Source organism: Crocuta crocuta, unplaced genomic scaffold (genome assembly GCF_008692635.1).
Source record: "Crocuta crocuta isolate KB4526 unplaced genomic scaffold, BGI_CrCroc_1.0 scaffold39, whole genome shotgun sequence".
Lineage (NCBI taxonomy): Eukaryota > Metazoa > Chordata > Mammalia > Carnivora > Hyaenidae > Crocuta > Crocuta crocuta.
In genome coordinates, this window is record NW_027533334.1 from 3,510,972 (window position 1) to 3,526,364 (window position 15,393).

At 42.6% G+C, this 15,393-nt stretch overlaps 1 protein-coding gene across 1 annotated transcript; it reads right to left on the reverse strand.

The window, feature by feature from the left end:
• Nucleotides 1–1,323: 1,323 nt before the first annotated feature.
• Nucleotides 1,324–10,826, reverse strand: CTHRC1 (collagen triple helix repeat containing 1). The gene is made up of 4 exons (XM_077748181.1): nucleotides 10,666–10,826; nucleotides 6,474–6,695; nucleotides 4,862–5,078; nucleotides 1,324–1,855 (listed from the first exon to the last, which is right to left on the reverse strand). The coding sequence occupies exons 1-4, from the start codon at nucleotides 10,816–10,818 to the stop codon at nucleotides 1,713–1,715; spliced, it is 735 nt and encodes a 244-aa protein (XP_077604307.1). The 5' UTR covers nucleotides 10,819–10,826; the 3' UTR covers nucleotides 1,324–1,712.
• Nucleotides 10,827–15,393: the final 4,567 nt, after the last annotated feature.

Consider the following 15,393-nt stretch of genomic DNA (forward strand, 5'->3'; position numbering starts at 1 on the left):
AGACTCTGAAACAGGCTCCAGGCTCTGAGCTGGCAGTCAGCACAGAGCCCGATGCGGGGCTCGAACCCGAGAACCGCAAGATCATGACCTAAGCAAAAGTCGGACGCTTAACCGACTAAGCCACCCAGGTGCCCCTCTTTACCGCTCCTTAAATTGTATTATCTTTGCCAGTGGGAACAGATTCAGGTTGGCTCTTGGCTTCTTTTCAGTTATCTTTCATAGTTGCCTTGTTTTCCAGGATGCTGAGAGTTCCAGACTCATACTGTACATTCCCTGCCCCAGAGATGAAATCACCCATCTCTTCAAGTAGCCTTAGCTCCTTTTAGTAGGAAATGGAATATGTGTTACTAGACTTGTCATCATTTCTAGGTCATCGTCTATGGGCCAAAAACTAAGGGACTTTGTTGTTATTTTTTGTTTAAGAGAGAGAGAGGGAGGGAGCTCACACAGGTGAGGGAGGGGCAGAGAATCTTAAACAGGCTCCATGCTCAGTGTGGAGTCCAACATAGGGCTCAAGCTCACAATCATGAGATCATGACCTGAGCCCAAATCAAAAGTCGAATGCTTAACCAACTGAGTCGCCCAGGTGGCCCTGTTGTTACAGTTTTATTTAAGACATTTAAATTATTACCTTATTTAATATAAAGTACTTTAGGAGTTCATACTAATCCTTCCACTTCAACCAGGATTCACTTAATTTTATCATCTGATACTTGTACTTCTTGTATCATGAATTCTTTCTGATGACCACAAGTAATACAACTCTTTGAATTATACCACCTGCTTCAATAACTTTTATGTCAATATATTGACATTTGATTTATTGTTAATTGTATATATTTTACCCTCCTTACCTACCAATTGGAAGTAAGAAGTTGGGAGGGCAGAATTCACATCTTTTTATTCTTTGTTAGAGATAAAATTCCTAAAGTACTTGTTAACATATTTCCTGACACATAAATACCCCCTTTCCTTTATACTCTTCAAAACAAAGGGGCACCTGTGTGGCTCAATTGGTTGCGCGGTCGACTTCAGCTCAGGTTATGATCTCATGGTTCGTGAGTTTGAGCCCTGCATCGGGCTCTGTGCTAACAGCTCGGAGCCTGGAGCCTGCTTTGGATTCTGTGTCTCCCTCACTCTCTCTCTGACTCTCCCCTGCTCATGCTCTCTCTCTCTCAAAAATAAATGAACGTTAAAAAAAAATATGGAACAGTACATGTCCTAAAATTTAATATATATATAATTGTTAATGGAACCCAACTTTTCAGATATAAAGTACTGAGAAATCTAATTTTAGTAGCAATTAGGTTAAAGATATTAAAGTAGTTTGAAATAAGTTTTATTTCACAGATATAAAACAGTTCTGAACATTTACAACTTATACAAAAATGGGTAGCCTTATGTTTTAAAAAGTGCTATCGTTAAGAAAAGAGGAAAAGTTCAAGACCACAATGACATTCCAAATTACAGGTTCAGGGAACGGGTAATCTGAAGTAAGTATTCTAATCAACTACAAAATCCTGAAACCATTTTTGATGAAAAGGAAATGAATAATACTGGATTTTCAAACAGTGTGAAATCATACTGTAAACACATTTAGCTTTGTTTTTTATTTAGATGCATACATAAAACGTCTATAAAATGCCACTAAAATGAACCGTTCAAAGGTTTAATAAAAACAAAAAAGAGGTAGGGAATGAAAATCAAAGAAACTATTTTGGTAGTTCTTCAATAATAATGCGAGACACTGAATTCCAGCCAGTCGAGGCATCTCCTTTCGGGTAATCCGAGCAAGTCCCAACCCAGATAGCAACATCCACCAATCCGGCACCAAGTCCTTCACAGAGTCCTTCCACTGCAGAACAAGAGATGAAAGGGACATCTTTCTTGAGAACAAAAAGCAAAAGTCTTCATCTAAATTTTATTGCTTAGCAAGCTGGAGAACAGATCTACTCAATGTATGATGAATTAAGAATTCTAACACTTAATAAGGACTTCATAAAGTTCTCTTTTTCTTACCAGGTAAATATTTTTAAAAGATGTATACCTCTCCATTCGATGATATAAGCTTAATGGGTAGTTTTCTTACAGGTTTCGACCATAAAAGCACAGTCTGTTTAGTTCCTGAAAGTTACTGTTTAGGTGACTGAAAACAAAAAAAACCAATTTGGGTAACTAAACAAAGGAAGCCTATACTTTTGAAAGCCAAGACTTTTATTTGCTGTGCAGGTCTTTTTGAAAGAACTCCTTTTCCAACACTTACCTATACACTTGATGGCATTCAGGGAGAAGAAAGGACTTGTATAATGCTAAAAGAAATTCTAGCATAATCATTATACCAGTCCTTCAATCTGGAAGCCCATTTTTCACAGAATTTCCTCACAGTGGAAAAAAAAAAAACAGCCTTCTTTTTTTCTCTGTGTTCAAATGCTTTATAAATGTACAAGTTTTCTCAGGGTCTCTGGACTTTCACATGCTAATATACAACTCGCATTCCATCTTACCACGGTTCTTCTGTATTAAAAAAAAAAAAATCCCCCAATGGTCATTTTAACAGACAATAAGATATGTGTCTGTATAAGGGGGAAAAGGAACCAAAGGTTGCCAGATTCTTTAAGAAAATGGGTCCTGACATATAAGTTGTGGAGGGGGGCTATCATGTGACTGGTTAGATGTCCCGTTTGGTAGGTTAGTACATCCCAGCCGAGCCTCAGTGATGTAGATCTGAAGCCATCTTCTTCCTTTAGCTGACACATGAGCGAATCTAAGGTAAGTCCCTCAGAATCCAGGGATTTGACTGTGGTTCAGGCCCCTTTCAAAGCGGGGAGAACGAAGCACTGTGGCCACAATCCCATTTAATCTAGGGCCATGCTGGGTGAAAATGCCCAGAAATACTCATGTGCTCCTAAGTTCTGCAGATCCATGGCCTAGAAGCTTGCTCAGCTCATACTACATGATGTAAGACAAGTATGGGTCTAGCATCTGCCTCGCATGAGAAGTCAAATGGTTACTTCATGGTCTTCAACATATGACATCATGTTTTTTGAATGAATGAACATTTTTTGCAGTGATAATATAGTATTGTGATTTATGAATTATTGGATTAGGGAGTTCTAGACCTATTTTTCTCCTAGACCCAGGCAACAAGGTAGCATTCAAATGTTTTTTAAACTCCCATGGACCTATCCGAGGCCTTCAGTCATCCTCAACGTGCTAAGTGTGTCCCCTTTCTCCCAAGAAAGAGTAACAGTGTGCAAGGGAGAGATGGTAACCTTCCACGATCTTAATACAGAAACTGTTATGAGTAATAAAGTACTTCTGACATTCCACCCAACTGATCACCCCAAATGAGTTTCTACAACACGGTTGGGAAATGCTGTGTTAAATAATTTATATAGCATATGCACATATCGATCATAGTTCTGGGCCTGAGGGCTTAGATTATAGCAAGATATTAGCTCAAACACCTTAAAGGTAATGCGATAGAAAGCAAGTTGCTCATCCTAATTACTGTTTAACATATATAATTTCCTAATCAAAATTTAAATCTAGATCTTTCTTATTTTAGAGACTGCTTCTCCAGATGCAAAACATATCATCCTTTCCAGCACATGTATCTAAGGACTTAGTGATGAAGCTTTTTAACCAGATCAAAGAGCCGGCAAGGGAAACAAGGATGCAGGCAAGGAGCTGGGTTCTGCTCTCCTGAACACCGATTCTACCGCTGTCCTGGGTAACACACTTTATTTCCCTGGACCTTCTCTACGTGCAAAAAGAGGGGGTTAAAATATCTTCTTTATATCTCAAGGATACTGTGGGGATTTGAGGAAGAATGTGGAAGCCTTGGCTTCTTAGGAACAAGAAATGTGCTGCATTAGTTTCCAGGTTCAGCATCTGACTTGAATCCTCAAAGCTTGCTGCAATATCATTTCCTCTGGCTTACAGGGATCTCTTCTCTTCCCTCTGCCATTTTAAAGTACAAGGTTAGTGAGAAATCCCTGCAAGAAATCAGGGAAATGAAGCTGGTGATATACACGTCTTGTGGTTCTCATGCCGTGGGCTGTCAGGCTGTGCTATCCCACGGAGACGTGAGATACCGAATTCTGACAGTGGTGTGTCTGGGCGATGACGTTAATGGGAGCTCCCCAATTCTATTTTTTGGTATCTTCCAAACTTTCTTTAATGAACCTTAAAATAGAACAAAACAAACTATCTTTTTTTTCTTACAGCAAAAGTGACCACTGGCTAAAATGAATGTCATTTTCTTACAGAAACCGAGAATGCAATATAGAAATGTTCTCTGTTGCAGGTTTAGCAGACCCTATGTATCCTTTTAAAGGACAAGGCAGAGACATAATCTCCTTATCAACCTACGCTTATGGATCTCAGCCTTGACTGAGCATTAGGATAACTGGAGGAGATTCTGAAATCCATTCCCTGGGCGGCATCCAGACCCATTAAGTCAGACTCCCTGAAGGGGTAGTACGGGGATTTTTTAAGTTCCCCAGTTGAGCCTAATAGGTAGCTAGGGTTGAAAACCACTGCTCTGTGGCATTAGAGACTGTTTTGCCATTTCATCTAAGTCACTCATTTTCAACCTTGGGGATCTTTTAAAAAATACAGTACATATCCACAGAGATTCTGACTCAGTCGGTCAGAGACGGGACCCAGGCATCTGCATGTTTTTTTAAAGATCCATTTCAAGGAATTCTGAAATGCAATCAGGATGACGAATCTGGTGTTGAAAACTTGCTATAGGTCTCCTCCTCGCAGGCTAGTGAGCTAACACGCTAGTGGATTCAAAGCCAGTTTTGGCCTCTAAAGACGTTCAGGCACTTTCCGCAGTCACTATTCTACGTACCAGAAGAAGTGCGATGAATATTAATTGTTGAATTGAGTTCAGGGCTTCCTTGGTCCAAATAAATTATGGCTTCAATGGGAAGAGGTCCTGAACATTCAGCTCCGTTGAACGTGAAATACCAACGCTGACAGCACGCACTTCTGCATTTTAGCCGAAGTGAGCCGCTGAACAAGACTCGTAAAGCACTGTTGGAGCGCATCTTTGTAAACGTGCACTCCTGGCACAAACACAGAAACAGGGTCTCATTAGCATTTTCAATCTGCATTGAAATTATGCTTTCAAATTGCATTGTGGGTTTTATCTAACTTCCCTTTTCTTCAAACTACACTTTATTTTCATTTTTTATTTTTAAAGTTTATTTATTTTAGTTTTGAGAGAGACAGAGACAGCACGAGTCGGGGTAGGGCAGTGAGGGGGAGAGAGAGAATCCTAAGCAGGCTCCGCACTGCCAGCGCAGAGCCCCATACAGGGCTTGAACCCACAAGACCGTGAGATCATGACCTGAGCCGAAACCAAGAGTCAGACGCTTAACTGACTGAGCCACCCAGGCACCCCTCAGATTACATTTTTAAAAGCTTAGCTTTTACAGGAGAGAGGTTCTCTGCAAAGTAGATAAGAGTCTGATATTAGGTACTCTCAGAAAATCAAATTATGGCATTCTTAAAATTATTCACATCATTGAAGGTATCTTTTAGTTTTACTCAAAACAGCTAGTCTTCCGTATCTTAAACCAAACCAATCTATGTATTTACTTTTGTTTTTTCATTCTAAAAAATATGATGCTACAGTTACGGCAGTGAATGAAACAGAATCTCTACCCTCATGGAACCTTATATTCTAGACTCGCACTGTCTCTATATACTTATTCTTTTAATTTTTTAATGTTTATTTTAGAGAGAGAGTGATAGGGTATGAGAGGGAGAGGGGCAGAGAGAGAGAGGGAGACAGAGAATCCAAAGCAGGATTCAGACTCTGAGCTGTAAGCACAGAGCCCGATGCAGGACTCGAACTTCCGAACTGTGAGATCATGACCTGAGCTTAACCAACTGACCTGACACTTAACCACCTGAGCCACACAGGAGTCCTCACAGAAAAATTTTAAATGCTCACTGTAGTACACCTCTGGTCCGTTCCACCTCCCACCTGCTACCCAGAATAAGGACAAATACCAATACACTTCCCACTTCGAGATAATTCCTATCACAGGATAGTTTCTTGGAAATTTCTTCCCACTCTTTCGTGGTCTGGAGCCACAGCAGAATTTTTTATACTAATTTAAATATAAATTCAACTTAGAACAAGACTGAAAAGTTGCTTAGTATCCACACTCTCCCTTTTTGTTTGCATTTAAAAAAGGGAGTAGGTTATGTTACATATTATTAGGGTTAAAACAACACGGTGATTTATATGTCTTAGAAATACCTTTATAAAATTAACTCTGAAATGTTTTCTTCCCCATTAATTCTAACTGAAAAGCTACAGGATCCCTACTCCTTGATTTTGTAGAAAGTCTTTTAGTAAAAATAAAATAAAATCTCCTCTAAACTTCACACGCAACTATGAAAACACTTAGGTTTTGCTTCAACGTTAAAATAATCCAGGCTTCACTTACCGCAATTTTTCCAAGATCGATGCCGTAATTCAGCGAACTCCACGAGCACTGCTTGTAGTTAGGCGTCCAGGACTCCTCAAAGCTTTCCCTCAGGCATTCACCCTTCTCTCCTTTGAATCCATCCCGACCCGGGATGCCAGGGGTACCAGGAATGCCATTGGCCCCAGGGCTCCCATCTCGTCCAGGCACCCCTGCAGGTCCTTGTAAGCACATCCCATTATACTAGAGCAGAAAAAGGAGAGGGGACAAACCCTCACCACTCAAGATCCCAAGACTTATTCTGACCAGAGTCGCATTTATTTTGAGCACTTGGAGCACAGAATCCCTTCATACCACTTGCTCATGTTCTACCTGAGTTACTATAAAGAACTGATTTTAAGGTTATTTCTGAAATATTAAGATTTCTTTCCTGTTCGTTTCATTGCACAAACTGCACAAGCACTTACACACACACAAATCAAGTGTGTTTTCATTTGCCTGCTTTTTCTTACTGCTTATGAAAAGTACACATAATTTTTAAATAGCTGTATTTCAGGGTGAACATAATTGGATATATACTGCTGTTTTCTTCTGACCCTATATGTTGTAAAGAGACTTGGAGTTCCGAATGATACCTTACGATTTTTAATGCAACCACTGCATTATTCTGGGGTACTTAGGTTGTTTCTATTTTTTCTGTCATTAATATTATTGAATGAAAGTCTTCACGCATATAACTTTTATCGTCTCTTGAAAGATCTCCCTAAGATCGATTCCTAGTGATAAAATTATTTTAAAATCTCAGTTAATAATGATCTTAAACCGGTAAAATCTTTGAAATGGATTGCACATCTCCTGCTTCTATTTTTATGGGAAGGAAGTGTCGATAGGGTAACACTTCGGGCCTCCAAGCTCACTCCTTCTCCGGAGTGAATGACATGGTTATAAGTGACCGCTGGTTTTCATTAGGGTGGCAGTAATCTATCCAACCTCTTAAATGGTAGGATTATTTCCGGGTATCAGGGAGAAATTAAGAGCATAGATTCTTGAGCTAGGTGCTCTGGATTTTAATCCTAGCTCAACCACATGCGCTATGTGAGATAAGGCAACTTATTCTACATTTCAGTGCCCGTTTCCTTACCTGTAAAATGAAGAAAATAATAAAGATTCTTACCTTGTAGGGTTCATATGAGATTTAAGTGAGATAACATAAAATGTGCTCCGAGCAGTGCGGGGCACGCAGTACGGACTGCGCGTGTCAGCCACGATGATTCTTATTATTCCCCCAAGACCATGTGAGGCAGTGACGCTGGGCAAGTGTATCTACTCCTCGGGCAGGGTCGTGGGCTGGGAAAGGCAGCATTAGCAAACCTGCCAGCCAGCACACATAAGCCACACGTACCAATGTAGTTGGATAAGTGGTAAAGGTGATATTTTATCTCTGTCTGTCTAATTCCCGTGTTGATTCCTGAATAGGTTCTTTTATTAGGACTCTCCAAACCCTAACTGCAATCCACTTAAATTTTTACTTTAACATTCCCCTATTTGTGTAAATTATACTATCATTCTATATAAGGATACTGTCCAGTGAAAACAAGGAAACCAAGATTCCTTAAATATTCAAATAACTTCAAAGCTTATTTTTCAATTTCACCATCTGGGATTAGACATGGTCATATTATAAAACCCAATAATGACATTGCCTAGGAAGGATCCTCATGTATATAATGTTTCCCCAATCAATTTCTTTTCACATCACCAATTTTATCTTTGTTTTTTACAGTTTATTTTAGAGACAGAGAGCACATGAGAGCAGGAGAAAAGGGCAGTGGGGAGAGAGGAGAGACAGAATCTTAAGCAGGCTCCACACTGATGGGGGTAGGGAAGGGAGGGTTCAATTCCACAACCCTGAGATCATGACCTGAGCCAAAATCAATAGTCAGATGCTCAATTGACTGAGCCACCCAGGTGCCCCTCATCTTTGTTTTGATAAATGATTTGTGTCATGACTTTGGCCACTGCCATTTTCCTGATGTAAGAAAAAAAGCATTATTTATTTATTGCCAAAGAAATAGTAAGAAAAGTATTTAACAAAATTGCAAAAGTATTTGAAGACATGCTAAAATATAAAATATTCGAAAACAGGGATGCCTGGATGGCTCAGTTGGTTAAGCATCCAACTCTTGATTTTGGCTCAGGTCATGATCTCATGGCAGTGAGATGGAGCCCCAAGTTGGGCACCATGCTGAGCGAACCTCCTTAAGATTCTCTCTGCCCATCCTCCACTCGTGCTCTCTCTCGCTCGCTCTCTCTCTCAAAAAAAAAAAAAAANCGCCCCTCAACTCTTGATTTTGGCTCAGGTCATGATCCCTCGGTTGGTGGGCTCAAGCCCCACTTCCAGCTCAGTGCTGACAGCTCAGAGCCTGGAGCCTGCTTCGGATTCTGTGTCTCCCTCTCTCTCTGCCCCCCCATGCTCGCACTCTGTCTCTATCAAAAATAAATTTTAAAAAGTTAAAAAAATAAAAAATAAAATGCTAACCCAGCACATGCTTAGTACTAGGCAGGTGTTCTAGAAATGTCTGTAGAATGAGCCCCTGTTTCTCTCCCTGACCACCAGGGGGCAGAGCTTGCTGGAAGCCTGAAAGGAGCGCTTTGACAGAATCTGTACAAAGAAGTTGCTTTATAGAATCTGTTGAAACTTTCTTAATGACCACATGAACATTTTTTTTCTCCAGCAAAACCAAATCCAGCCTACAGGATGCACCTGAGCTTGGCTGCACAATAAGCTTTTTTCCAAGTTGGGCGAGAGCTGTGGGAAACCGCAGGGACTGAAAATCCGTGAAGGAAAAGAAAAAAATTGCTAGCTTTATGGAGAAACAGGGGCATTTTGTGGATCAGAATTACAAGTTTATAAATGCCAACTGCACATATACCACAACCATTTGGTACAGTTTTAAACAATTTAGACACTTAAAATAGAACCGTAGCCCTGAACACATTGTCTGCGTTGTGGAGCAAAATTACATAGCACATCACCGAAAAGTGCAGTGTGCAATGGTAGGATTTTTTTTTTTTTTTTTCAGAGCTTTTGAATCTGTCATAGAACTCGCTGCCAGGGAGTTTGGTTTATTGGCTCAGTTTATAATGGCAACTTAACAAATCCAAAACAGTTTTTTTATCAAAACAATGCCACCACTTTATGCCCTGCAATGCCTGTAAGCCATATTTGTCTGCAAATAAGATTGGCTTAAGGACTCAAGTTTATTATGTGCCAAGGAATAGGGTAGGTTGTGAAAAGACTGCTCTAGACGCCGGCAGAGGACTCCCTCCATGAGGCTGGTTGACTTTTGGAGGGAAAGAGCTTTAAGCAAACAGACCTCCCGGTAGATTAGCCCCTCAGAAAGCACTTGGGCTAATTTGCTGTCCTGGAAACTTCTCCCTGAGGTCCACTGTGATGCTCCAGCTTGGTGGCTGGGGACCCAGGGTATCTGGAAGGACTGCCTGCCTCTCTGTCTAAACGGAACAATGCAATGGGTCCTTGGAGGGTTAGTGCGGGGGTCCCTTCATTTCCCCCTTCCGGCTTAATCCCTCTGAACCATTCCTGTCCTGAGCTGTGGTCGTCCAACAAAGTAAATTGCAGCCCATACTTCCTAGGAGGATGACCCAACGTGACTCATAGTATTCAAGTTACAAAGAGTTGGACGGATGCTTTGTGAGGGCTGTTATTCTCTCCTGCAGGCAGACGTGGCCACCAGCCCCTACACAGGACACGTCGCAGGGCTCTGGGCCAGGCCCACCCAGGGGATCAGCGAGCCTAGGGGCTCCCAGGCAGCTCCCAGGCCCACCTTCTAACCTACCTAAGCTTCTCGTTCTGCTCTCCTCGCCGCCCTCACCCTCTCCATCTTCCCGGGGTGTGGAGGGCCCTCAGAGGCCAGAAATTACTGGGCGTCTCCCCGTATTTTGGGGCGTCCCACCCGACCCACATCGCATCTCCGCTCCACGATGGCCCTGTCATTTGGGTCTCCCGCGCGAGTTCCACGGCCTCACCGCACGCCTGGCGCAGGTCCTACCTTACACGTGGACTCAGACAAAGCGGGACAGCCAGGCACACGCACGACCCACCTACGAAGCTGTCCAGACCACCCCTCCCCCCACAGCTGGACGCACGTCCGGCCCGTGCGGCCCGCGGCTCTGGCCCCGCCGCCGCACTCACCAGGTCCACCACCTCCCTCTGCCGGAGCAGCGCCTTTTGCTTCCCCTTGGGGGTCTCGGAGGCGCTCGACGGCGCCCGCAGCTGCAGCAGCAACAGCAGCAGGAGGCCGAGGAGCCGCTGCGGGGAGGCGGCGGCAGGGACGCGGGGGCGCATGGCGTGTGNTGGCCCCGCCGAGCTCCCAGGCCGCCGCGGGCTGCATCAATGCCCCTTTCACCCGCGCGCCTCCCTCCGACTCTCTCCCCCTCCCGCCCTCCGCACACCAGACTTTCCATCCTGCAATAGGCCAGAGCCCCCACCCCGAGCCCGGCAGGNGAGGGCGGGAGCGGAGATAGCACCGCCCAGATGAACGCTGAGAACGCACGTGCGCTAGCCTGCGTCCAGGAACCACCTTCAGGGGTTGTCAAGCGGGCAGGCTCTTTTTAGGAGGTGGCGTGGGGGGGAGGGGGGGATGGTGCGCAGAACCATAGGTATCAGGTTCTCCCAGGCCCCTGATCCAAATGATTGAGATTCGATGCTTCAGGATCGCCCGGTGGGGCTCAGTGGGTTAAGCGGCCAACTCCTGATCTCAGGTCATGATCTCATAGTTGGGGTCCAGGGGGCATGGGGCTCAGCGCTGACAGCCGGGAGCCTGCGTGGGATTCTCTCTCTCCCTCTCTCTCTGCCCCTCCCTTGCCTCTCAAAATAAATAAACATTTTTAAAAAACAAGATGTTTCAGAAACAAAAAACCAGACTCTTAAATGCAGAGAACTTGTGGTTGCCAAAGGGGAGGTGGGTGGGGGGATCTGTGAAACAGATAAAGGGGATTAAGAGATACAAACTTCCAGTTATAAGATAAATCACAGAGGTGGAAAGAACAGCGTAGGGAATATAGTCAATAATGGCATAATGTTGTATGGTGACAGACGGCGATTACACTTATTGTGAGCACTGAGTAATGTATAGAATTTTTGAATCAATAAGCTGTACACCTGAAACTAATATAACATTGTATGTTAATTATACTTCAATAAATATTTTTAAACATAAAAATTTTTAAAAGAACTGATGTTCCTAAGTGCTGACATTCGCTAAGCCCCAGGAAACACACGAAGTCTTTTACACATACTCCCTGTCCCCTGGGCAATCCTAGGGGGGTTGATACCTCCTCTATTTGCCCCATTCGCAGATGAGGAAACTGAGGTTCAGGGGGGTAAGCTACATTCAGTGGTAGAAATTCACTACTGAGTGATCACTTTTGGCTTCTGACTGATACTTTTTCTAACCTCATCTGTCTTCCTCTGCCGATTCAGGAAGAAAGCATCCTCAGGGGACCCAGGCCACCCACCAGATAGGGTCATTTATACACCACCGGCCGGAATCTGGCAGGACAGAAGTTTTGCCACACCTATAACAAGGTGGAGGTTGTTCATAGAATGGCAATGCCGCTGAGGTGAAATTCATCTCAGCAACATTCTCTTTTGAGGTCCAGGCGGTTTCCTGGCATTTATAGTGTACTCAGCTGATGGATATTAGAGAGAAGGAACAGTCTGGAAAGAGCACAAGTCAGGGCATTTGGGGGAACGCTCACTTCTGGGTGAGTGCCTAACTACAAGTAAATTTCATTCCTGTTTGTCAGAAAGTAGCAAAAATCCAAATGGGTTCTAAAGCTAGGACTTGCTACATAATTTGCAGGGCTCGGTGCAAAAGGAACATGCTCCGTCCTTTGATGAAAAAGAAAATTAAGCATTTCAAGACAGTGTTAACAGAACTATGCACCAAGCGTGGGATTCTTTTAAGCATAGCTACACAGATCGCTCACCCATGAAACAGCCCTCTGTGAAGCTGAGCAAGGTCCCAGCTGGTGCTTTTATGTGGCCAAACCACTGTGGCTGAAGCAGCCTATAGGCTGGAGAGGAGGGGAGGGCTCCACTAGAGTCTGGCTTCTACCCAGTGGCAACTCCTGCTGCTGCCACCACCCAGAGACTTCAAATGGCCCCTCTGGGTGTAAATTTTGGGTCCAGGTGGGATTTCAGCAAGCAGCTAATCCTCTATTAACATCCATGCTTTTTTTTTCAGGTGTACAACATAGTGACTTGACAACTCTACATTACGCTGTGCTGACTGTAAGTGTCACTACCATCTATCACCATAACATCCATGAATTTTTTAAAAATGTTTATTTATTTATTTATTCTTCAGAGAGACAGAGCATGAGCGGGGGAGGGGTAGAGAGAGGGAGACAGAATCCGAAGCAGGCTCCAGCTCAACGCAGGGCTCAAACTCACCAACTGTGAGATCATGACCTGAACCCACATCCATGCATTTTTAAGCCACATATTCATAGAACTGATCAAATTACACTGTAAGATAAGTAAACCAGATATCATTATCTATATTTCAAAGATAATCTCTAATAATGTATAAGTGCCTTGCACCACACAGAGAGCTTTCAAACACCCTGTGTCTCAGGTCCTAAAATTATCACAAATCTATTCCCACTATGGGTTTGGCTAACTTCACTGTCTCTGTGCTTACTTTTATACCTCTGTGGGTTTGTGAAATCATCTCTCCTCCCACTTCTGGAATTTACTATCTCAGTCCAGCTGAGTTTTCTTGGTCTAAAACTTAGGTCTGTTCTACCATCAGTTCCAAGGAGAGAGTATGGATTAGTGTCTTGCGTGTTATTTTCAGATGACCTTTCTCACAGATTTCCAAGCGTTCTGCATATTTTCTGTTAAAATAATTTACTTTTTTTCAAAAATATTTAGACTATTAATGTATCTCTTGTCGGTCATAAAAACTACTTTAGGATTGGCATCTTTTGAACATTTAATTTTCCCATTAGGGACATAATATATTTCCCCACTTTTCCAAATCCTCTTTTATGCATCAACAAAATTTTATAATTTTCTTAATATATTTCTCATTGTGGCTATTATGTATTTTGCTGCTATTGCAAGTGGAATCTGCACACACACCCAATAGATGATATTATTTTTTCTATTACTGGGTGAGAAATTACCAAAAGCTCAGTGAAGTAACACAACACAAATTTATTACCTCCCGGTTTTGTGGGTCAGGAGTCTGGCTCTGATTAGGGTCATACAAAGCTGAAGTTAAGGATCAGCCAGGTGAGTCCGCATCAGGAAGCTTGACTAGGAAAAGATGCACTTCCAATCTTCCTTAGATTGTTGGCAGAATTCATTTCCTTCGTTGTGTTAGACCTAAGACCCCTGCTTTTTTTTGCTGTTTGTTATCTGGGGACAGTTCTCAGATACCAAAGGCCCTCTCATGTCTTTACCATGTGGCACCTTCCAGAGAGGTCCTCTCTGTAACACTTTGAATCTGTTGCAGGAGGAATTCAGTGCCTTTTAAGGTCTGATATGATTAAGTCAGGCCCATCCAGAATAAGTCAAAGTCAACTTATTAGGGCCTGCAAAACCTAAAAAAAATCACACCTGCAAAACCCCTTCTGCCATGCAATATAACGTGATCATGGCCATGACATCCATCATCTTCAGCTTTGCTCATACTCAAGGGGAGGGGATCATATACCACAGGCAGGAATTTTCAGATGCTGTCTTAGAAAGCTGTCTACCACATGTATCAATGGGCTGTGGCCAGAAGCTTTTGATTTTCATCACTTGTTTCCTTATGGCATAAAAAGTTATGTTTTATAACATAAGAAGTCTGGCAGGTGGCAAGAAAATCCAAATGGTCAATAAAAATATTCTAATCACATTAGTGGTAGAAGTCAGCCAACAGAATTCTGTAGTTCTCTGGTAGGAAAGCAAATACGGAAGTCCTCAACCTTTGAACTGTTAAGCGTTCACATATCTCTCAATCAACCTTTGTTTGCCATGTGCATCTTCCATGCACCACTTGATGATGAACACTTCAAAGAGTCATGTAATCACGGGCTGCTGGTCAAAAATTCCCTTTCAGCAGCATCTCTATCTCCATAAATGGTATTTGTGCAATTTGACAGTTTGTATTTGTTCTTACTATTTTCTAAATAAGAGCCAAAGAGAAAAGAAAGGCAGTGATGTAAATAAGAACTCATAAACTTAGTATGGTTGAAATAAATACAGACATAAATGGGCTGAAAGTACCATTAAAAAAAAAAAAGAATCAAGGGGACACTTCCTGGTTTTAAGTAGAAGAGTCTATGTGCCAGTCAAGGTCAAGTCAGAATAACATCAGCCATGTTACATATTTCAACCAGAGGAGATTTCATAGCTGCTACCAAGAGAAGCTGGAGGCTAAAGCTGTAGCTATCCTCTGTTTAGTGACTTACGAATTACTTTCACCTGGTACTTACAGAGTGCTCTCGCTCTCTATATATATTAGCTATTATCATTTTTGTTATAAAAGTTGGAGATCCCATATAAAATTAAAGGAAGCCGTGATTCAACAGATGACGCTTAACCTATATATCAGTTGTGTCATTCAGGATCCAGCTAGGAAACAGAAACAAATCTGAGTATTTAAAACACGTGGAATTTAATGAAGGAACTTGACTACAAAGGCTAGAAGCCCAACAGCGGACGGAAGCAAACCCCAAATTGGCCACAGCCATAAACTGCTACCACCCTGGGGCTGGAGAGACACACAGTGACCAGTCAAAGCTGGAATCATATTGGGGTTTTTTAATGTTTTATTTATTTGAGAGAGAGACAGAGACAGAGAAAAAGACAGAGAGAGAGAATGTGAGCAGGGGAGAGGCAGAGAGAGAGAAAGAGGATCTG